The 23,802-nt window shown below is 42.0% G+C and overlaps 1 protein-coding gene across 1 annotated transcript; it reads left to right on the top strand.

The window, feature by feature from the left end:
- The first annotated feature begins 927 nt into the window (after window positions 1-927).
- On the top strand, window positions 928-12,769 carry LOC102519813. Its single transcript, XM_032493813.1, has 4 exons — window positions 928-980; window positions 4,018-4,140; window positions 4,576-4,856; window positions 11,525-12,769. The coding sequence occupies exons 1-4, from the start codon at window positions 928-930 to the stop codon at window positions 12,001-12,003; spliced, it is 936 nt and encodes a 311-aa protein (XP_032349704.1). The 3' UTR covers window positions 12,004-12,769.
- The last annotated feature ends 11,033 nt before the right edge of the window (window positions 12,770-23,802 follow it).

Genomic DNA, 23,802 nt, shown 5'->3' with positions numbered 1-23,802 from the left:
TTAGTTATCAGGAGTTTGGAAGAAAAGGAGCACTTCCTGCCCATGTTTTCTATCAGCCTTGACGTCACATCTGGTTAAGTCTAATAACTCCTCTGTGTCCCAAGGCAAGATGCTGAATACTGAAGAGGCGCTGCTCCTTGTTGATCCAGCAGCAGTTTACAGGTGGTTCCACTGGACCCTGGTTGAAATAGTAGGTATCCCACAAGATCACTGCAGATAAATAGGGAGGTTCCATCTGTGGCCCTAGGAATCAATTCATCTGAAACGGGGAGTGGGACAGAGGAGGAGGCAGGAATGACGTACTCAGTCTCAGGGGTCAGCCTCTGTGCGTGCTGTAAAGCAGCTCCAACGCCCTGACCCTGGGTTTGTGCTGCTCACAACTGCTTCATCCAAATTCGGCTCAGAATGGAACTTCTTCTCATTAGTACAGAACTCCACACTCCCTTGGGCTATGATAAGTGTTCTCTTACAGGCCCAAAAACTAAGGAGAAAGAAAGCAAGGGTTGGGTTTTTTTTCCCCCTTTTGCCATTAGTGCCAGCCTTCTCTATAAGCCTGTCTGGCTCCTTCCAGTCTATTCCAGGACAAGTAGAAATGAGCTTCCCAACCCCAGCAGGGCAGGTAGGACCCATAAGAACGGAAATAGAGCTGGGGGCCTTGGTTGAAGTAGTTTGAATGGAGTCCAGCATTTTGGTTTTGCCATTTGCCTAGGGTTGCTTGTCAAGATCGCAGACAATTTGTTACTGGGGCAGCTGCTGACCACACTGGAAAACAGAAGTTCAAAATGGCCTCACTAAATTAAAGGTGAGATCCAAAGCCACCAGCAAATGAGGATTAATAGAGGACCCCTACTGCATCTTAGATTAAGGGTAAAACAATAAAACTACCCAAGTACAAACAGCATATGAAAGTGCTGGCTATGAGTGTGCATGGGAGAGGAAGATCTAAAGGTCTTAGTGGACAAGCTCATTGAGCGAGCAAGGTAATAGAAATGTTAACCAAGAATATGAAAGACAGAAATTATGAAACAATCTTCACAGATTCATAAGTTCTTTTATTCAACAACCTTTACTGAGCGCCTACTATGTGTCATGCATTGTGCTAGGGTCTAGAACAAGAGTCAATAACCCAGAACCCACAAGCTCTCAAATCTCGCCTACCACTTGTTTTTGCATGGCCCCACAAAGGATGATTTTCACATTTCTATAGCATAAAACATTAAAAAGGAGTATTGGCCTTTCAGAGACAACAGCTGTTCCAAGAATAAAGTACAATGCCTCTTGGCCTGCAATGCCTAAAATATTTAGTATTTGGCTCTTTTCCAAAAAAAAAAAAAAAAAAAAAAAAAAAAAGTTTGCTGACCCCTAATCTAGGGATACAAAGTTGAATAAAAAATAATCCCTGCCCTCAAGGAACTCACAGTTTGACATGAACTCAATGATTAGTATCACAGCACTTTGCCCTTTCCTGGCTTCACAACTCAGAAGCAAGACAGAAAATAGGAAGAAGGCTCATGGAAAGTTATAAAGATTAATGAAAGAATGGGAGAAAGAATTTATGAGAAAAGTTTAAAAGAATTTGGATAATTTATTCTCGAGAAAAGGAGACTATGGGGAGACTTAAGAATAGTCTTCAAATATTTGAGGGGATATTATTAAGCAAAAGGCTTTTCCATTGTGGACATAAAGATTAATAGAATGTAGGCTAAAAATTTTTATTACAGAGATGGAAGGATTTCCTGGAAGGCTTTTAAACTTCTACAATGAATTGAGAAATCCATTTTCTTTAATCCTCCAAAACTAGTGTCTTTTCTCATCTGTCTGGGAGCTGTTAAGTATTGTTTGAGTGTTGCCTGAACTACAGGTAGAGGTGGACTAAACACCCATGTCCAAGCCAGCTCTCTGATTCTTCCATTCAGAAGACTGGGATTTTCAGAAGGAAAAAGTCTTTTGCCCCCTCTGGGTCTCAATTTCCCCTTCTTGCAAAATGAGAGCCTGATATGCTCTGAGTATGATTTCTTGGGCTGAAACTTTGAAATGGTTCAGCAGCCAAGGAAAGCAAAAGAGCTTCAATGGTCTCATCTCATGATAGAGGGGGCAACAGATGTTATTTTGGTCTTCATGTGAACAGAGAAATTTAGACTCAATATCTGTTTTAATCCAAAGGTAACCACCAGTTGGGGAAAAAGTAGAATATGTTTACTAGAGGAAAAAGACCAAAGAAAACTTGAATAAATGACTAAAGATTGTAAAGGCACAAAAGGGGAAATGTCAAAGAGGCATGCACAAAGAAAGATATAGAATGAGAAGATAAAAATAAGAACTGACATTCCACAACCACAGTCAACATGATGGGGTGATAAACTCCTCCTGAGAAGATGTACTCTTAGATTAGATCCAAATTCAAAATTCAACTATATGCTGTTTACAAGAGAGCCACTGAAAACCAAATGGCTCCCAAGTATAAAAAATACAGGGTTCAATACGGACCTTGGTTCATGATATGCATGTTTAAGTTTTTAGGGGTGAAGTGCACTGACGGCTGCAAGTGACCATGGAATTCATCAAAAAAAAATGGACTGATGGATGGATAGAGAGATGGATGGCTAGATACGTGAAAAATACAGGAAAATATAAAACATAGAAGCTAGGATGTGAATATATGGATGTGTACTGAACAATTCTGTATGTTTGAATTTTTATAATCAAAACTTAGGGGAAAAAAATAAACAGTTGGCCAAAAGTAAACCAAACAAGTACAAAGAGTAAGATTTCATTTTTTGTGTGTGCACTCTATAGATGCATATAGAAAAAGAAAGCTTTTTAAAAGAAGTGATATTTGAAGTAGGCAGAATCTGAGTTATTTGGGCTTCTTTGCCCTACTCTTTTTATGACTTCGGTAATAATTCCAAGGCCCATACCAGGAGGTCAAATCATTTTACTGTGCTCTGTGCCTCTTTCCAAATGTGACCATCCCTTGCTTTTTAGGGAAGATCATAAAGAAGCACAGTTTAGAGACAGTTTTTAGGAACTGGTGCTTATTAGAGGCTTCTTTCTTTATGCTGCTTTACATCAAGAACTCTCCATCAGTAGGACACTGGTCTTAGAATCAAATGAGGTGTAATTTCACCCCAGTTTCATCACATTGTAGCCACAGGCATCTTATTTAAACACTGGCCTTTGGTCAAAAAGAGATGTAACACTGGATATGTTATATACTGCTCATTATGACATAACTACGTCTCCACTCAAATTTCTAATAAGCATCTGACACTTAACATGTTAAAACCAGCACTGCTGATTTTTCACCTCAAATCTGTTTCTCTCACAGTTTCCCCATCTTAAATGGGGAGGTTTCTCAGGCCAAAATCCTTGGAGCCGTCTCTCTTCCCTCTCTTTCTCTTCTACCTCATATATGATGCAAATCCTGCTGGCTCAACCTTCAAACGATACCCAGAATCAGACTGATTTCACCACCTCCAATGCTACATCTCAGGTGCCAGCCATTATTGTTTCTTTTCTGGGTTATTGCAACAGCCTTGGATCTGGTTTCCTGGCTTCAACCCTTCAGCCCTGTAGTTTAGCCTCAACACATTAGCCAGACTGATCTTTTAAAACGATGTCTGATCATGTCACTTCCCTGCTCAGAACTCTTCAGTGGAGCGCCATCTCAATCAGAGTAAAACCCAAAGTCCTCCAGTGGCTTACGAGGTTTCCCAGTGGCTGTCTCTGAGACCCCATCTTCCCCTTTCCCCCATCACGCACTCGGCACCAGCCACACCAGCCTCCTTGCTGCTCCTTGAACTTGTCAAGCACATGCCAATCCCAGAGCGTTTGCTCTTCTCTCTGCCTGAAACTCTCCTCTCCCTGATACTGATTCACGCCATCCCATCCTTCACATCGCTGCAAAAATATCCACCTTATTTATTGACCGTCCCGGCCCAACCATGTGACATAACGACACCCCACCGCCACCACCACACTCCCTACTATGTTCACTCTGCTTTATTTTTTCCATAGCACTATCGTTCTCCAGCATGTGACATACTTCCTTCTTTCCTACTGTCTGTCCCCCGGGTACAGAAGCTCCAAAAGGCCAAGAGACTTCGTTTCGGTCTCTACCGGAGGCTCAGAACTAGAACGGTACGTGGTACTTGTTTTCTCCTCAGTAAATATTTGTTGAAGGTATATAAAAATGCTTTGAATATTATAAAGCCCTCAATACATGTGGTGTGACATTATTACTTACACGGGTAGGCCAAGGGAGAGTCTGTTTAAAAAAAAAAATCCCCAGTTCATTTTTCTCCTCAATTTATGCTCTTTGCTACACATAAAGAAATTCTTTGTCTACTTACAGATTAGAAACGGCCAAACTTGGTCATGTGACACCCGGGGTGTTACTCAAAATCGTTAACAACCTAGAACCCCTCAGAATGGACACAGTGACCAACTGTCACCCCGGCAAAGCCCATTAACAATTCTGAGGAAATAAAAATACAAACAATAGTAATCTGGGTAATAAAATAAAGTCTAACCTTTTCTTTCCTTTGTGCTTAGTCTCATTTCACCTGCTCACAGGAGCCGCGAGTGGAGGCCTCGCCTCAAGCTCTTCAGACTACAGTTCTTGGTGCGAAGCAGCTGCGCGGCTCCTCAGCTCTCGCTGCACACTAGCGCCGACGCCCGCGACACCCGGGCCAAGATGGCGGCGGCGGGCCGTGCGCAGAGGCGCTGCGCCCGACACTGCAGTCTGCAGCCCGAGCAGCACGGCTGCCCCCACCCTCGAGAACTCCGCTCCCGCGCTGTGCCAAGAACCCATAAAGCAGCCTGGCGAACGGCCTGTCGGGAAAGCGTGGGCTCGAGCGAGAGCTCGCACCTCTCCAATCTCTGATCAAAGAGTAAAGCTTTCCTTTGCTCCTGAACTGAATTTGGTCTATTTCGACTGGCGTGAGTGACACTGGGCAGAAGGACCCTTGTTGGGGACCGGCGTGGGAGGGTCGGGAACACAATCAAAATAAAACAGCTGAAAAGACTGTGTACCAGAGGAACACCAGCCTGGGGAAACTTAGGATCAATGACTATTCTACTACACTGTTATCTTTAAAAACGTGTGGAGAAATAATCATTGAATTAGGAATCAGAAAAAACCTGGGTTCACTGCCACTCAACTCCAACTCAGTTTCTCAGCCTCAGCAGTCGTTGATGTGGGGGCTGTCCTGTGCATTGTAGGGTACTTAGCAGCACCCCTGGCCTCCACCCACCAGCAGCATTTCTTCTCACTTATGACAACCAAATATGCCTCCAGACATTGCTAAAAGTCTTCTGGGTGTTGAGAACCACTATTCCAACTCCTAGCTATGGAAACAAATAAATTAGTAAACCTCTATAGGGTTTAATTTCCTTGTTTGTAAAAGAGGACCTGTAATACCTGCCACACAGGATAGCTTTAAGGACTAAAAGAAATAATACATACAACAAGTACTTAGCAAATTTTACCATATTACTATTTTTGTATCTATTCATTTATACTCCTGACAAATAATAAGCTATTTATCTTGCTCTAATAAAATGACTTTGCTTATGTAGGCTACATTGATGATGGGCGTACTGCATTTCTACAATCATAAAGTTGAGATTTTTCGTGCCTTATCAGGTCACACCTGCAACACACAAATTATCTCCAAATCCATTCCCTGGTTGGTTTCTCCCCTTAAAGAGCATGCCCTTTAAAGAGTGCATTCAGAGACAGTCTGCTCACCCATGGTTAATTTTACGGGCTGTTTATCTACAGCAGGATTTACCTGAGTCTATCTTGGTAAATGTAATGAAGCCTGGGTGTTCTTTCATGGGGAGGTGAGGTGAGGCTAGTGAGAGCAGAGCAAAGTCTTAGGCTAGTTTCAGAAATGTCATTTCAGAATCACTTAAATTGGAAAAGTTCTAGACAGTTCTAAAAGAAGAGCTCCGGTAAACAAACTCATCACAACAAATAAGACAGAAAACCCACGTCTGCTCTTTGGAGGCAGAGAATAGTGCAACCTTTGGTGTGGATTCTATCTTGAAAACTATTAATCACCTGGTCTGCCAATTTTTCAATCCCCTCAAGGACTAGACAACTGCATTGTGCAGTAGACTATATCCATGGTGATATTAATTTACATCTTTCTCTAGTGAAAAGATTTAAATGGCTGGTAGGATTCTCGGAGGGATGGGTAGAATTGCCGTCATTTTACAAATGAAGAGAGACAGAGAGGTTTGGTAATCTGTGCAAGGTCACACAGATAATCACTGACAGAGACAATATTTGAACTCAAGTCAGCTAGCTTTGAATCCCAGCTCCTTTCTGCACTGGAATATGTCATCATTCTTGGAGTTCATTACCACTTTCCCCACAGAGAGCAATGGCAGGAAATATCAGTGGGTTTTAATAGCATCAGCACCTTTACAAAACGAGAAGCCCAAAACACTGAGAAAAGAAGTTGGGTTAATGACAGGAAACACCATCAGCTCTCTCTGGAGCGACTGTTGGTGAAGGAACACAGGCAGGAGCTTATGCACCTGGACGCTCAGGGAGATTCATACATTCTCTTTGAATTGTTAAGCTGCTGAACCCTATGCCCACAGGTACTTAGCTAATTTTACCATATTACTATTTTTGTACCTGCCAGGTGGGACGCATGCTATGGAAACTTCCTCCATCAGTGGTGGTATTCAATATACGTACACCTAATTCAGCAGAGGTACTACCCAATGAGAGCAGATAATGACCTCAGAGACCTCCTGCTGCACAAACCCCTCTTTAGTTGGTTGATCATGGAGCAATGGGGGAGGGAGGGGGGTGGTTCCTTGATGTGTGGACACTCAGAGGGACTTGTGATGACTACTTACCCACTAGAATAGGAAATTTTCAATATTTTAATAACTTACCCAGCCATTCGGCCCTGCTCCATATTTCCTAGATATGTGACCTTACATGAATTATGTAACCCTCCCAAGCCTTTATTTCATTTATTTATAAAATGAAGATGATGATAACAGTGCTGCTTACCACCCAAAATTGTGAGGATTAAATGAGATGCAAGTAAAGTGCTATGCACTGTTCCTGGCATGCATTAAATGCACAATAACTATTAGTACTCATTATTTTTAAAGGAGAAAACTTGAAATATAAAACATATCACTTAAATTTGGTAAAAATGAACCTGAGTCTCCTATATTAGATGTCACTGTTTCCTAAGGTCAGACAAACATGGGGTAGTCTGCCCCCTCACTGAATCAGTGACGTCCAACCCTGGTAATTGAGTCAACTTGATTCCCTTTCGGTTCTATTCCAGGCACTGGTACTAATTTTGTCTCCAAATAAGACAAACAGGGTGACCTCTCTGTCAACAGGGTGCCTTATGGACTCAATCAAGATTCATTCTGTTTCTACCAGCGGCTGAGTCCCCCATCTGGCATCTCAAGTTTTCCATTGAGAAGCCTCAATCTTCCCAGAGGTTACACAGAGTTTCACGCACCAGCCCCGAGTGCCTAGGTTTCCTGTCCCTCAAGACTGGTCACCAGTACCCTGATCCCTGTCCCTGTCTGTCCCAATGCTCACTGCCAATTTGATCAGAACTCAGCTTCTTCAAAGCTGTGTGAGTCTCAGGCAAGCATATTTTCCAGATCTTGGATCCTCAGTAGACCCTGGATTAAAAGGCTCAGGAATCCCACATGTTCTTCCCTTGGACCCAGGGATCCAAGGGATCTTCTAAACATCCTTCTGTGCCAACCCTGGATATGCTCCTACACTTGGCCCCTGTCTTTGGCTGATCAAGGCTTCAGGCAGTAAAGCATGGTGGTTATGAACACAGTGCTGGAGCTGCACAAAGGAGAGTTCAAATCCCAGGTCTACCACTTACTAACTCAATGTCTTCAGCAATTATTTATGCTTTCTAAACCAAATTTATAAAATGGAGATAAAAATGAATACTTCCCAAGTTGCTGTAAGGTGGAAAGAGGTAAATTAGGCTTAGTTCCATAGTTGGCACAGAGAAGCATTCCACAAATAGTCTTATTTTTAATGGAAAGTCTCCTCCCTCTCTCCACTGCAACTTAATGTCTGGCCATTTTTTACCTATTTAAACTAGATCCTTCACAAAACTACACAAAAGCCTGGACAGCTGTTCATACCAATATTTTTAGGTCTCTGAATCAAAATGATCCAAAACCGAATTTGGACATACACTGTTTTTACTATTTGTTTGTACAACTTCATTCCTGCAACAAATATATAGTGAGCATCCATCAGGTGCCCAGGCCTGGGCCGTGTGAAAAGACAGAACTGATACTTGTCCTCATGGAGGTTACAGCTCTGTTCCCCAACCAGAATTAAGGGGCTTTCTTTCGTGGAAATCTCCTTACTAATCCAGGACGGTGTCTAGCACAGTGCTGGCTTGAGAATTCTTTTGCTAGTATTTGTTTACATTTTCCAACATTTTCGATGGGAGGCTATTACCCTTCTAATTTTAAAATGCATTAAATATTAAAAATACTGGCTGACGCTCTAAGAAGTGTATGAAAGTAGTGTCAGGCCACTTTATCAAGCAGGGAAGTCCTGGCCGTCCCACTGCAATGGCGTTGGCCCATCCCAGGTAAGCTCCTGAGTTAACAGCCACTGCTGGCTCTTCATCTCCTGCTCAAAGTCCATTTTCTTCCCTCTAATTACTTTGCCATTTTTCTAGGCCTGAACCACCCAGTATTTCAAAATAAATACTGTGTTTAAAATCCAACCAATTTCCTCTGGAGGTTTAGAACAGATACCAGTTACTTTATCTGGATTCTTTAAACAACCACCAGCAAAAACTCCAATTGCTACCGTCAGTCTCTTAGAATAGCAAAGAAACTTCTCTCTTTGAGAGTTGCTACGTATGATGCCACTCTGTTTTAAAGGGTCTTCAATTTTGTGAAGTTTAGAAATTAATAATACCTTTGGGGGAAAAGTGCTGAAAGGTAGGCAGGTCTTGTCACAGGAAAAGAAAAGAATCTTTCCTGCTTTGCTGTGATTAGCTGTATAAATTGTAGTGCGAGTTCCAGAGCCAAATGAATTAGTATGCATCCCACCCAGAGTTCTTTATTTGTTGAAGTAAAATGCTTACAATCTTTGCTTGGGGGAGAAAAAGAGGGTATGTCATTGACTGAATATGAATTAATCAGCACTTTATGGACAGAACCCATAATTTTAAAGCAGGGATAAAAGGCAAGGCATTTATCAGGGTTCCACTCAGCAATCTCCCTCTGTCATTGCTAATAAATCTTTTATGAAATGGAGTTTTGCAATCTTTGCAGGAACATTTCCTCCCCCCATCAACCTTTCCTTGGAAGACAAAAATAAGTTAGCATTCATCTTTGATATTTTCTCTTCCCTTCCCTATTTGAATTTCCTGTACTCAGAGAATCTCCGAAGCTCTTTCTTTTCAAAGCTTTTTACCCAAATTTATAAGTTCAAGACCTCTTTCATCAGTAGAAATAATTCATACGAACCTTCTCCCAAGAGATTAGAGGCAAGAAGCTGAGTTTCACGTGAGAAAAACAATATTTTAGTAAGTATAATACCCCAGGCCTGCTAAACAATCAATGTTTATAGATGGAGTGACACAGTCTGTAGACTAAAGGAGTTTGGAGATAGATAAGAGGATAATTAAAGGCTACGACATTCCGGTTCTAATGCTTTATAATTTTTCTAAAGTTTCTATAACTACTCATAGAAACAAGATTCTGCTGAATTATAAACAGCCTGCCAATAACCTCATGATGCCCTGATTTAATTAGGATTTTATGCTCCTAGTTGAAGGTTAGTTTCATTAGTTGTGAAATACGCCACTGGATGTCTGGATTAAGATTTTAACAGAACCCTAAATGTGGAGTAGCACGTAGCCAGTTTCTAGCCGCTTAAATCATGCAAACAGACGTGTGATCATTCTCCCCGAGGTTGGTAACTTTTTATTTTTAGCCACAAATCCACAGGCCATCTCTCTTGGTTAGGAATGGGGCCTGATGGCCGGTCGAAAGCTTAAAAAGGTACATGACTGAGAAACAAGTTGTTAAGAGGCTATAATGAAGGGCTGGCGGGAGGGGGGTAGGATGCCCATAATGATTTTGCCATTAAGAGTGCATTCCATTTTACAGCTTTTGGATTTATTTATAACAACAGGTGGTGGTATTTGTGGGGAATTGCTTGTTTTTTCATTTGAGAAGGGCAGCTCCATACATCTGCTAGAAGGCGAAACAAAACCTTTTCCAAACACCGTTTTCCTCTCTCTCTGCATCACCATTAGGAAGCAAGAATTTGTAGCAAAAGGCCACCCTGCCATTATTTCTTCCTGATGACACTCATTTAGCAGCCATTAAAATGCAAATAGAACTATGATTTTTAGATCACAAAATTAACATTAACGGTTGGATGATTGATTAAAGGTCATGGCAACGGTATAACTTAATTTCTTAGATAATTGTGTTCAGTTTTCTGCAGACTGTTTGGGTTTCTGAATTAATTTTATCTGTTGTTGAACACTGACAGGTGCAGTAATTGGCAGCACTCCTTGGGGCTCATTTCTTCCTAACCGCGCCCTCTCGTCTTCCTCGAAGCCATCGTCTAAAACACAGAAGAGAAGGACAAACCAGCCAGTGCAGAACCAGCGGACTCGCGAGTCTGGGCCAGGTCACTGGAGGGGTTGTTACAGACCTGGAATGCTCCAAATAGAACTCCATTCCATAGCTAATGAGTTTTTGCCCTAAGAACTTCCTGCATCGGGCTCACGAAGTGGGGAAGGGGGGTAAAAGTAACCCCTGGCCCTCCCCTGGGGCTCAGGCTAGCCTCTTCTGAGTCCAGGTTGAAGGATCCTGTCTCAGACCCATTTTTCTTTAATGGAGGCAATAAGCCATAAAGAAATGTAATATTAAACCACCAGCATTTCATTTCACCTCTATACGTGAGAGTTCAGGCAGTGACCTAGTAAACTGAGATAAGAAGTGGCCAGAGATTTGGTCTATCTGCTCTGCTCCTCAAACATCAAAAAAATCAAACATATATGGTGCTTACCTCACAGGCTAAATACTTTATTTAATCCCAATAATACGAAACTCTGTATTGTAAAGTCAGGAATTCACGGGAAAAGCACCATAGCATTGAGAGAGTTGAATTAAACTTTATTTTATCATCATCATCATCATCATCATCATCATCATCATCTCTTAAAGTAGTTTCTCCTGGAAGTTTCATAGGACATCATCATCATCATCATCATCATCATCATCATCATCATCATCATCATCATCATCATCATCTCTTAAAGTGGTTTCTCCTGGAAGTTTCATAGGACTTTGTTTTATCATGATGGATTCTATTTTGCAAACCTCTGTCCATCAGCTGCTGGACTCTAGCTCAAATCAAGCAATGCCCCTCAATAGCTGAGCTACCGAGTGCTTATTAACAGGGGACTTTGATGACGTCATCCTGGCACAGCTTCCTCGATGTAAACAAATTCACTCTTAGATCAAAACAACTTGACCTCCCCCTCTTTTCCTGAGCGCTACCTAAGGAGGTGGCAGCCGTCTCCTAATCTGCATCACGCTGCCCTCAGACCCCTCGAGAAGCCCAAAATGGCCAAAAAGAGGACCAAGAAGTTTATCCGGCACCAGTCAGACCGGTATGTCAAAATTAAGCAGAACTGGTGGAAACCCAGAAGCACTGACAATAGGGTGCGCAGGAGACTCAAGGGCCAGATCCTGATGTCCAGCATCGGTTACCGGAGCAAAAGGAAAACAAAGCGTGTGCTGCCCAGCGGCCCCCAGAAGTTCCTGGTCCACAACGTCACAGAGCTTGAAGTGCTGCTGGGGTGCAGCAAATCCTACCGTGCTGAGATTGCTCACGTCTCCTCCAAGAACCGCAAAGCAACTGTGGAAAGAGCAGCCCAGCTGGCCATTAGAGTCACCAGTCCCAAAGCCAGGCTGCACAACGAACAAAACGAATAGACAGCTCGTGTGTATATTGTATTTGTGTTAATGAAACTCAAAAAAAAAAAAAACTTAAGTCAGACTTAAGTGGGTTTGAAATCATAACAAACCAATACAGAAGGTCAAACCCTGCTCATCAGGATTTAATTCAACACAAGTATTGATTCGGCAAATACATATTGAGCACCTACAATATATATGCCAGGCTCTGGTCCCGGGTCTGGGGATACTCTAATAAAGAGGATAGACGATCCCTTCAGAATGCAGCCTCTGATGAGATACAGGGAAGGGAGAACAAGTGATGAACAGTACTTAAAGGGAAGCTGAGCATTACAAAAGAGAAAGGAAAAAGTGAAAAGGTTGTATTTGAGCTTGTAGCTTTGTATTCCCAGTGCCTTTCACAGTACATACTAGGTCCTAAATTAATGCTTATTGAAACCATCAATCTCTTTATTGATGAATCAGTAGGATATACGGATATAATTCTAGGAAGCCCTAGAAGAGTCCATGGAAGAAATGGGACTTGCTGGCTATTGTCAGTTCATCAAGATACATACTGTGCTTCCCCTGCCCCAGGGCCTTTGTACATGCCACTTATACTGTGTGATACTACCTCCTCTCCTATATGCCTGGTTAATGTCCACTAGTACTTCAGACCTCAGTCCAATAGCCAGGACCACAGAGAAGGCATTCCTGACCTCCTCGTCCTTTCCCCAACCCAGATCAGGCCCAGATCAAGTGTGGATATACAGATCCAGTTAGGTTCCCACAAACTCCAACGCTCCACCCTCTGCATGGCCCACATCACACAATTTATGCTGATTCAGATGATTATTAGACGGATGTGTCTCTCCCCACTTTGGACTCTAGGTTCCATGAAGGTCTAACAATGTATGTTTTGCATCGTTGCGTCCATTGCAGGCCCTCAATAAATAGCTGTTAAATGCGTAGATGGAGTTTGCTGTGTGGGTCTTTAAAAATGGCAAGAATCTGAAAAGGCAAAGAAGAAGAACAAACACAGAGTGTGGAAAGAATGCAGAGTGGGCCCCAGGGAGCTGTGCAGGGTGGATGCAAAACATTTCACCAGCTGTCCGACTGGGCTCAGACCACACAGAGCAGATGGTTCAAGGCTGGTGCTCCCTACCTGGGTTAACCCCTTTGTTCCTGGGTTGTGGAAGGGTGGGCAGATCCCAGGCAAAGGTAAACCTGGGGACGGGGTGGGGAGGGGGGAAAGGGGTGCTCCTCGGGGCAGTAGCTAGCCACCAACATTTTACAAGCTGCAGATTCAGAGAATAAATACCAGCTGACTGAGAGCAATCTCAGAGGTGAAGAGGGCCCCCTGGAGGGCTATCCCCCTATGAAATAAATATTAGGAAGATAAGCTAACTTATAAGAAGCCTTAAAATTCAGGCACAAGCTTTTGATCTCAAGTTCAGAAAGCAACATAGGAAGTCACTGTAGATCCCTAAGAAAGGGAGAAATGATGAAAGGCATATTTTTAGGAGGACTAATTACAAAGTTCCGGCCAGATGCTGTGCTGGGTACTGGAGAGCTAAAGATGATACACAGACACTAGGCTTTGCCAAAACAAAGTTTCCCTTTTTACAATGTTCAGAGGAGAGTCTGAATTTCCCCAGGAGTTAAGGTCTCTATTTTCAACTGCCATAAGCTGGTTTGAGCGGTTTCCTCTTCTGGTCTCTGAGCTCCCTAAAAGCAATTCCTTATATCCTTAGTAAAGAGGTTGGTGTCTAGCCCTTGGTAAATGTTCGTTGAATGGACAAATGAATGAATGAATAGCTTTCTTCAAAACAAAAATATAAAAAGTAGCTTCCAAGTCTGTGCTACTATGAAAATCCTCTCTCCCCTGCAATTCTTTCTTAAGCAAGTTTCCCCAACTAAAGCTTGTCTTTTATCAGCTTTGCCAAAACCAAAGACAGCCTAAGTCTTTCCCTTCCTTGTCTGCAGTCTAAAAGAGCCCCATCTCTGGGTGAGATTGCCTGGCCCTCTCTGAATCCAACCCAGTCTCCCTTCTTGGCAAACACTAGCTTGGTAAGCTGTATTTCATGAAGTTAACCGGGCTCATTACAGAGAACATATTTCCAGGAGGGATGTTAATTTCTTCCTCATACAAAGACCGAAAATCAATATCATAAATCCAGGAAATCTCCCTTAAATGTCTCCCCCGTCATCACTCTCCCCTGTGCTATGGGTAAATACCATTATGACAAGTTAGCTGTATTTCTACTCTGCAGTATGATATTGAGGTGACTGCAGGACAAGTCACACTGCTGAAGTAAGGAGTATTGGCTGAGATGTTATTCCTTAAGGTATTTTGTGACATTGGAATCCCATCAAATCGAGCTGAATGTACCTTTAACTTATAAACAAGACCCAGTTCCAATCTTCAGCCTGCTTAGAACACACTGAACTTGGATCATGACCTATAGATTTTCAACCTGAGTTAGAGGTAGATAAAAGGAAGCAGCTTTCTAGGACATGTTTGCATCTCAATATATTCATTTGCTCAAATGTGTAATAAATACCAACTGCGCACATTGTATGAGAAATACATACAAACGTGGGGACAGAGGTACCAGTTTTGCAGGAATTTCCAGTCCAAGTAAGCAAATAGAGTTTAAACTAAGACTTAGTCTTAATTTCAATATGTACACATCAGACCCTAGTAAATTCCTATGCAGAAATGTGAAATCTCCGAGCAGTGTTTTCCCTACCACCTTTCGAGAGTCCCTTAACCTCATGCAGCCCTGGAGGGGAAGAACACAGCTTCATTTTAGGAGTAAACAAGAATCTAATTTTAGAAATCCTCCAAGATGTTGACCTTTGTGTAGGGATCTGTCAGCCACCCAGGGTCTTGGATGGGTTATTATAAATTAAAATCGAATACCCCTTCCTTCTCTCTGGATCTGTAATGCCCCATTCAATCAGCAACGTCCAGCTTATGTGTGCAATTCAGCTCCAAGAGGTAGACTGCAAAATTTAGTGACTTTAACATCCCAAGGGCATAGGCAAAATTAATTAAGGCCTTGCCACTAAATATTAGCCCTTCTTGAATCCTCCCTCCCAAGTTTATTTCTAATTATCTCCCATTGAGTCGTGTCCCCAATGAGTCAAAAATTTTATTAGATTTTTAGGAGCCTATCTCCTGACAGCTTCAAAGGATTTTTATATTTTAGCATAGCTGATTCCTTCTAATACACTTCCAACTCTTAAGTAATCTCTGTCCCGAATCATATTATAAAACTGTACAGTGAGAAGGGTCCTTCGAGGTCACCTAGCCCAATTCCATCTGATTACAGTCAAGGAAACTGAGGCCTAAGGAAGTCAGGTATCTTGAAAAATATGAATAAGTTAATGCTGCAGAAACCTGATGTTACAGAGACTTACTGTTAGATCCTATCAAGACCAAACTGGAAATGGTCCAAGAATCAAGGCTTACGTATTTTGGTTTTGAAGATCAAAAGGTTATCCTACACTCCAATCATCCTACATAAAGTCTCCCTCATCAACAAGCCCATCATTCACTCAGAGCTTCCAACTGACCTTTCAGTGCCTGCTTCTTTAACGTGGACAAACAAACAGCCACTAAACGTAGGAGCAGAGAGTCCACCATTAGAGACACTAAAGCAAACTAAAAGCAAAACAGAAGAAAAGGAACCTAGAGACAACAGAAAATCTGGGAAACAAGAACATCTCAAAAAAATATATCCTCACATAAAACATGATGCTATGAAAAGGAATTAAGGAACAAGAAAGAGAACTTAGACATTAAAAATATGAAAGCAAAAAAAATAAATAAACCTTAATAAGGAGTTTGGACAATCAAACCCAAAAACCTCACTGAAAGGAAAACAAGAAGATGAAGAGAGGAAAATTTGGCCAGACAAATACTAAGAATGTTAGTGGGGGGCAGGCGGTGGTTAATTCAGAAAGTCTGCCTTGCAATCAACAGGAGTTCCAGGAATTCAGGACAGAGAAAGTTGAGGGAAGGGAACTATCAGAGGCATAAAAGAAGAACATTTCTCAGGACTTGCAGGATTGAAGTCTGCATGAGAGAGCTTTCTGGGGTGCCCCATGCCATGGTACAGCTGTGTGGAGCTCCAGAAGGCCAGGGATAAAGAGGAGCTAGGGAGAGCCTTTGAGAAAAGAAGGAGAGTCTTCTTTGAAGGACCAGTAATCAGGATGGCTTTGCACTTGTAGACATCGGAAATAAAAAAAATGATGGAATAAGGCCTCCAAAATCCTGCGTGGAGAGTGTTTGAAGAGTAGTACTGTATTCCAACCCAGTGATGAATCAAATGTGAGGATGGAATATTGACAATTTCATGCTGACAAGGTTTAGAGCACGTATCTCCTATGCATTATTTTCCTAGGAAGTTACTGAAGGGTTGGGCTGTGAAAAAGAGGCAGGAAAAGTGAGAGAAAAACATGGCATTCAGGAAAGGGAACCAACAGAGGAGAACAGTAAAGGGAAGTTTAAAGGGGAAATCTGTGAAGCAGGCCATGGAAGGAACTGGCTGGACAGAGGACTAAAGAGGGCAGTTTCCAGGACGGAAAAGTTAGGATCTGCTGATTACCTGCTGAAGTGGGGAAAGGGAGGCACTGGGCTGCCTGCACAACAGCCAGTTCCCTCTTTGTCCATGCTTCTAGGTACTGTTTGGGCTGCAATCTGCCCAGCTCTCAGGATGAAGTGGGATTAGCCTAAAACAATCATGCAATCCCATTCCCAAATGTCAATAATTCATCTAATACAGACATGTGACCCGTTCTGGCTTATGAGATATAAATGCAGGACTTCAGGGGAATTCTAAGAATTCACTCTCTGGTAAAGGAGAGGTGAAGGCCCAGTTTTGACTCCCACCATCTTCCTTCCTGCTCTTGCCTGTGTGGTATGAGGCCGTGACCCTTGGACTGCAGCGGTCATCTTGGGACCACCCAAGAGATAAGGCCAACATGCTGAGGATGGCAGAGGAAAAGGGAGAGCCAGCTCTAAGCCACCCTGGAGCCACCTACTGCCATGATTCTTATTACCTTAGATAATTACATGTTTTTGTTATTTAAGCTACTGTTTGTTGGATGCTCTGTTACTTGAGGCCAAAAGCATCTTAACTGGTATGGAAAATATCATAGGCAGGCTTTGGCAGATATGTCAGAACACTTGTTTTGAAAAAAATTAGTGGGGAGGGTATAGCTCAAATGGTAGAGTGCATGCTTAGCATGAACGAGGTCCTGCGTTCAATTCCCAGTATCCCTATTTAAAAAAAAAAACTAATAAATAAACAAATAGACCTAATGACCTTCACTACATTGTAAACTGACTATACTTCAATAAAAATATTTTTTAAAAAATTAACAGTAAGTACACTGAAATCTGAGCAAATGAAAATGAGACAATCATTTATTCCACAAAGAATGGCCCATAAACTTATGAAAATATTTCAGCCTCACAAGTGAAAAGGAAACACAAATTGAAATCACATTTAGATGACATTTTATGCCCTTGCTATTGGAAAAAATATTAATAAAAGTCTCATTGTTTCAGGAAAACCCTCACACAGTGCTGGTGGGTATTTAATTATTTCAACCACTTTGTAGAACAATTTGACAATACCTAGTAAAATTGCCAATGCTTATATACCAAAATTCAGCATATTTAAAGAAACTCTTCCACATTTGCCCAAGAAGACAATTATGAGAATATTCTTTGAAGCATTGTTTATAATGGCAAAAAATGGATAAAAATGCAATTTTGTTTGCTACTAGAAACATAGATTCATACAGTGTGTTATAGTCATGCAATGAAACACCATATATTAAGTTTAAAAGCCAGTTACATGGATAAATCTCAAAAGCAAATACTGAGGGAAAAGTAGGTACAAAAGGCTAAATAAAGTATTATGCCATTTACAGCAAATTTAAAAACATAGCAACACTATATATCATTTAGGAATACATTATAACATAAGTAAAAAATAATTCACAGAATGACAGGCAGCAACTTCAGGATCACGGTTATTCTAAAGAAGTGAGGAAAGAGAAGGAGAACCAGAATGAGATTGGGAAGAGAAACCCAAAGGATTTTCACCTGTATCTGTAATGCTTCGTTTTATGCCCAAAACAACTACAGCAAAATGTTAGGTTATGACTAAGTGAGATAATAGGAATCTGGGTGTTAGGGTATTTTTTCTATAACCACTGCTTGAATTTTTCATACTGTAATCATAGTGCCCTAACTGGCACAGTAATCTGTCCATAGTCAAAATAATGTTAAAATTGGTTATTGAATGAACTAAAAATTGTCATATAAAAATACTAATAGAAAGAAAATAAGAGGCATGAGAATTCTACCAGAAGATAAGTAGAAAATTTATAAAAATTTTAAACTAAGAAAAAATATTAAGCTTATTATTTAGAAATAAAAGCAGTGAATACCAAGAGAAGCTTTCAAAGTTGAAGCCATTGGCTCTGGCAAGTAGGTAGGGAGAGGCTAGAAGAGGGAAAGTTACTGTTACTGACAGAAGACTGAAGACATGTGTGTTATTCTAGTTCTTTAAAAGAAAGCAGACTCAGTGATTTTTGCAGTCAATTTCCATCAAAATTATTAATATGGTTATAAATTATGAGCACTTGGAAAAAGAAGCAGTGATAACCAGGTTTCCTGAAGAATTTACTAAGATATGTTTAGTCCGTTTTGCCCCAGAATCAGAGGCTCGTGGAGCTAGCATTCAGGGTCATTTGGGGTAATCAGGAAGACAGTGTCAGTCCATCACTGAGCATCTGAATGGCAGCAGTCAGCAATGAATGGGCTGGGGAATGCATACAGTGGGAGGAGACAGAGGGAAGGGGATTATGAGTGGCCAGGACAAACAGTCCATGGACAAGGGGCAGGTGTGTTGTTGAGACCTAGCACAGAGGAAGCCCTGATGGGAGGATAAATGGGAAGGCAAGAGAAGATCTGATCAAGAAGGCAAGTTAGAAACACACATCTCAAAGGGAGCCAAGGTAGACTTAGTAAACGTCTGCTGGTGTTTGCTCAGCTGGGCAGAACAAGAGTCAGGAGCGAGTGTCAACAGCAAGAACAGTCATTCCAGAAGTGATGCTGAGTCATGCAGGGAAGGAACAAATATCAGAACCAGAGAATGCCAAGATTTCTGAAGATATGGGAACTCAGGGACCTGACAAACCTTCCAAATGACTTCCTCTTCTCCCAACATGGTTTTCACTGAGCTGTTCATATATACAATATGTCTCCTCCCCAAAACCCCTCCGAATCTCAAAAGCACTCTCTGGGCCATGTTCCTACTGCAATGGTCCTGAAACAGCCAACATACTGCTTTCCATTATGAAGAACAGCTAGAGTAGATGGTTTGGCTTCTACCACTTACTAACTCTGACTTTGAGCAACTATCCTCTCTATGCCCCAGTTTCCTCAACTGTAAAATGGGTATAATATGAGCACCTACCTCATAAGGTAATGTGCTTATCAAAGGGCTTGGCACATAGTAATCACTCAATAAATCTCAACAGTTAACCATCATTTGTTCTGGAAGCCAGACCTCAAAAAATTACATATGTCACCAGGGACATGCTCAGAGAAAAGCAAGCAGGCTGGCGAAGGAAAATGAAACCAATTCAAGTGAAGAACACTGGAAGAAAATTAAGATCCTTATTACAACTTGTTTAGTTGAATCCTTGATGCCAAAGAAGTAAACAGTTTTGGAGAGAGAGTAAAGAGTAAAGACAAGTAGCGTAGCTTAAGCAGCTCTTCTCCTCCGAGCACCATGGGAAATGCTCTGTGGCAAATCCTATCAGTTTCTATTCCAGGTACTATTACTGAGCAAAAAGTTATCTCCAAAATTTGGTAGTTTAAAGCCATTACCATTGAATCATGCTCACAGATTCTATGAGTCGGGAATTCATACAGGTTGATCTCTACTACGTGATGCTGGGGCCCCAACAGTGGGGGACTGGAATCATCCTAAGCCTCCTTCACTCACGTGTCGGGACCTGGGCTGAAGTAACTGGAAGACCAGCACCACCGACCAAAGTCCCTACATGTGGCCTCCTGTGTGTCACTGGGCTTTTTCACAGCATGGCAGCCTCAGGGGAGTCCAACTTCTCACAAGGCATCTCAAGGCTCCAGGTGCAGGTGTTCCAGGAAACAAGGTGGAAGATGCATGGCTTTTTATGACCCAGCCTCGGAAGTCACATAGCATCACTTTTGCTGTACTCCAATGGTCACAAATGAGGTTTGAGGGGAAGGGACGTAGATTCCACTTCATAAAGGGAGAAGTGTCAATGAGTTTGTGAACATGACTTAAAAACCACACAGTTATCTACTTAACGTTTGTTCCCCATTTCTTCCTTGCTGCAATAGACAGAATGCCTGTCCCCCCCTCCCACCAAATTCATATGTTGAAATGCCAATCCCCAATATGATGGTGTTAGGTGGAGCCTTTGGGAGGTGATCATGTCATAAGGATGGAGTCTTCATGCATAGGATTAGTCCCTTATAAAAGGAACCCCAGAGAGCTCCCTTGCCATCTTTCCACCATGTGAGGATACAGCAAGAAGACAGCCATCTATGAACCTGGAAGTGGGCCCTCACTAGTCATCAGATCTACTGGTTCCTTGATCTTGGACTTCCCAGCCCCTGGAACTGTAAGAAATAAATATTTGTTGTTTAAGCCACCAAGTATATGGTACTTTCTTACAGCAGCCCATATGTGACTAAGAACTACAAAACTGCAATTTTGTTCAGAGTAGCAGTGTGCCCAGCTCAAGGTAATGAACCATAACAATCCTAACCGTTTTTGCGAGTAATTTGTTATGCCAGGTTCCCTTAAAACTAAGAGTAGTCATGTGACCCAGCTCCAACCAATGAGTCCTAAGGAAAAATCTTAGGGGGGCTTCTAGAAAGTGTTTTACTTCCTAATAAAAGAGTCAGATCTGGCTATTACAGAAACCTCCCCTTTTATGTTTTCCTTGAATGCACATATAATGCTTGGAGCTGTGGCAGCCATCTTGTGACCATTCAACAGCAAGCATGAGAATGAAAAGCCAATATACCAAAGGATGGTAGTAAAGAAGATATAAAGAGATCGTATCATTGAGCAATTGAACAAAAGCCAGCAGCCACCCACCAGCAGATTTCTTGTTATGCAAGAAAAATTAATTCCAATTGCTTAAGCCAATATTAGTCAGGTTTCTTTTACTTGCATTCCCAGGTGATACAAACTCATAATTTTATTTAAGTATCATAATAAGTGAATTAGGCATTATTCGTTTAGGCTTTATTATCCCCATTTTACAGGTTGAAACTTGCATAACTTTTCTAAGGTCTCAGAGCTAGAGGGTGATGCAGATTTTGGACCCAGGGATAATTGCAAAGCCTGGGGTTTTTCCTCTTCTCCCTTGCAATCCACAGTATGTCCCTTGAACCAGCAGGGTTGGCATCACCTGGGAGCTTGTTAGAGATCCGGAATCTCTGGCCCTATCTCATATCCATCAGATCAAAATGTGCAATTTAACAAGATCCACAGTCTTGCCTAGATGGCTCTAGGGGGGAAAAATGGGGGCCACTGATTGAAACCTACAGGAGGCCAAAAGAAAATTTCAGCTCAACGAAAATGAGAAAAAGTTAATAATTAAAACTATCAGGAAGGAAAGCATTTGCTTGTGAAGCAGTGAGTTCCCCATCACTGGGGGTATTCAACATCAATGGAACACCCCCTTGCTAGGGATGCTATGGAGGTAATCTTGAGACCTTTCCATTCTAGTGAGCATTCTCACTGATCTTTCCAGTGCCTGAAATTGCACCATTATAGACAGCCCTGGACATTAAAGTCCTGTCTAATAAACATCATTTAAAGTCACTGATGTCTCACATAGTAAAGTTTGCAGTGTTCTGTGTGTGGGCAGGGTAAGTGGTAATGCTGGGAGATGGGGAGAAGACAGTCTGGGGCAGGGTACTGGCCCCCTGAAGACCAGCTCTCAGGAGGCAACCCAGCTGGGAGCAGAAGAGCACAGAGGCTGAGCATCTGAACCCAGGGCAGCAGGTAAGGGAAGTGCCCTCAAGGCCTTGGCTATCAGTGGCCCCGGATGCAAAATTTGCAGATGCCTTTGCTCCAAGCAGATGCCACCAGCCATTAGGTTTGAGGCTTCCCTCATCTTCCCAAGCAGTTGCAGAATCCCTGCCTGAGCCCCAGGCAAAAGCTGCAAGCTGGAGCAAGCTTTAGGAAATATACACATGTAACCACATTCTCACCCTTTTGAATTTAATTCCACAGTATAATTAAGCACATAAACTGCACATGCACGGCTATAATACGAGCTGTCGGTTCAATCTGGAAGTGTGTGTTAAACAAATCCAAGTGAGGAACAACAATCTCTGAGCCTTAAGCCTGGGGAGGAGCCACATGCCAGTGCCACAAAAATGAACATTTTGTGGGACACACTGCCACCCAGTGGCCACAAGGGAGATTGTCGAGACTTGGAAGCACAAAGTAAACCGTGCCTTAAGAGTCCTTGGACCTCCAGTGTTTGACAAATTCTCATAAATGTTTTGAACCAAATACCTGTTGGGCTCAAAAGCCTCAGGATGATGGCAGAAGCTCTGTTCAGGGGGCCACAGACCAGTGTCAAAACAGACAGAAGAAATAGCTTTTGTTGAAATTTGCATCAAAGGATGCTTCCTTCCCTCCTACCTCCCTTCATCCCTTCTACTTTTCTTCCCTCTTTCCCTCTCTCCTTCCCTCCATCCCTTATCTGCTATATGATGGGATCAAGAGCTACCCAAAAGGGACAGAGGCTTTACACCCATCTTTACTATACAACATAAAAACAGCTAGAGCAGGAGTGGAGTGTCCACACTGCAGCTGAACAGCAAGGAGCCTGATGGTGGCAGTCAGGAAATCATTACTTCTATTTTGGCCTGTTTATTAATAGATTTGAGTTCACATTTTGTTTGTATATGAACATTTCTGTGTTTATTGGTAAAGTATCAGAAACATGATTTATACTGTAGTCCTGGAAGACCACATGTGGTCACCATTTGAGCCACGGTACACACTAAAGCCTGACATTTTGAGATCTTTTCTGGTAAAACTCTCTCCTTTTCTTGATGCAAGCTGCAGGGAGGATGTTACCCTTTGTTCTAAAACATAGCACGTTTTCATAGGTTCAAAAGTAAGTCACCAAACCCTGGCCACTGTTCCCAATAGAACCCTTCCTTCTCGCTTCTCCCTGTGGCATCTACATTCAGAAAGGGTCCCTTCAGAAGTTATCTGAAGCTTTTCAAAACTTTCTCCCATCACAAGTCATCTAGGAAACTATTTACTAATGATAAAACTCCCAGGGAGAAATTTTGTTAAATCAGGTATGAATCACAAATGAGGATGATTTTTAAAAATAAAACATAAAGACATTCTGGGGAGAAAGGAGGAGCAGGGGAGTCTTTGCTGGGAAAGTATTTAAATTAAGGTTTTCATTTACAGCACCAATGAGTCCAAAATGGAAGCTATCACCACCATGAGAGCAGGCTATATCTGTGTAGTAGTATTTTTACATTCATCTTCCTTTTCTGAAAAGATTCATTGTACACACACACACACACACACACACACACACACACACACACACACACACACACACATATACACCTCTGTCTACTTACTTCAGGGAGTTCACAGCTAACCCTCTCCATGAAGCTCTTCCTGCTGGCCCGTTAGGCAGCCCAAAGTACCCCTCATCTCCTGTAGTGGACTGAAGGTTTGTGTCCTTTCAAAATTCCTATGTTGA

This window comes from Camelus ferus, chromosome 12 (assembly GCF_009834535.1).
Source record: "Camelus ferus isolate YT-003-E chromosome 12, BCGSAC_Cfer_1.0, whole genome shotgun sequence".
Lineage (NCBI taxonomy): Eukaryota > Metazoa > Chordata > Mammalia > Artiodactyla > Camelidae > Camelus > Camelus ferus.
The sequence above is the reverse complement of the archived record's forward strand: the minus strand, read 5'-3'. Positions and strand labels throughout refer to the sequence as shown.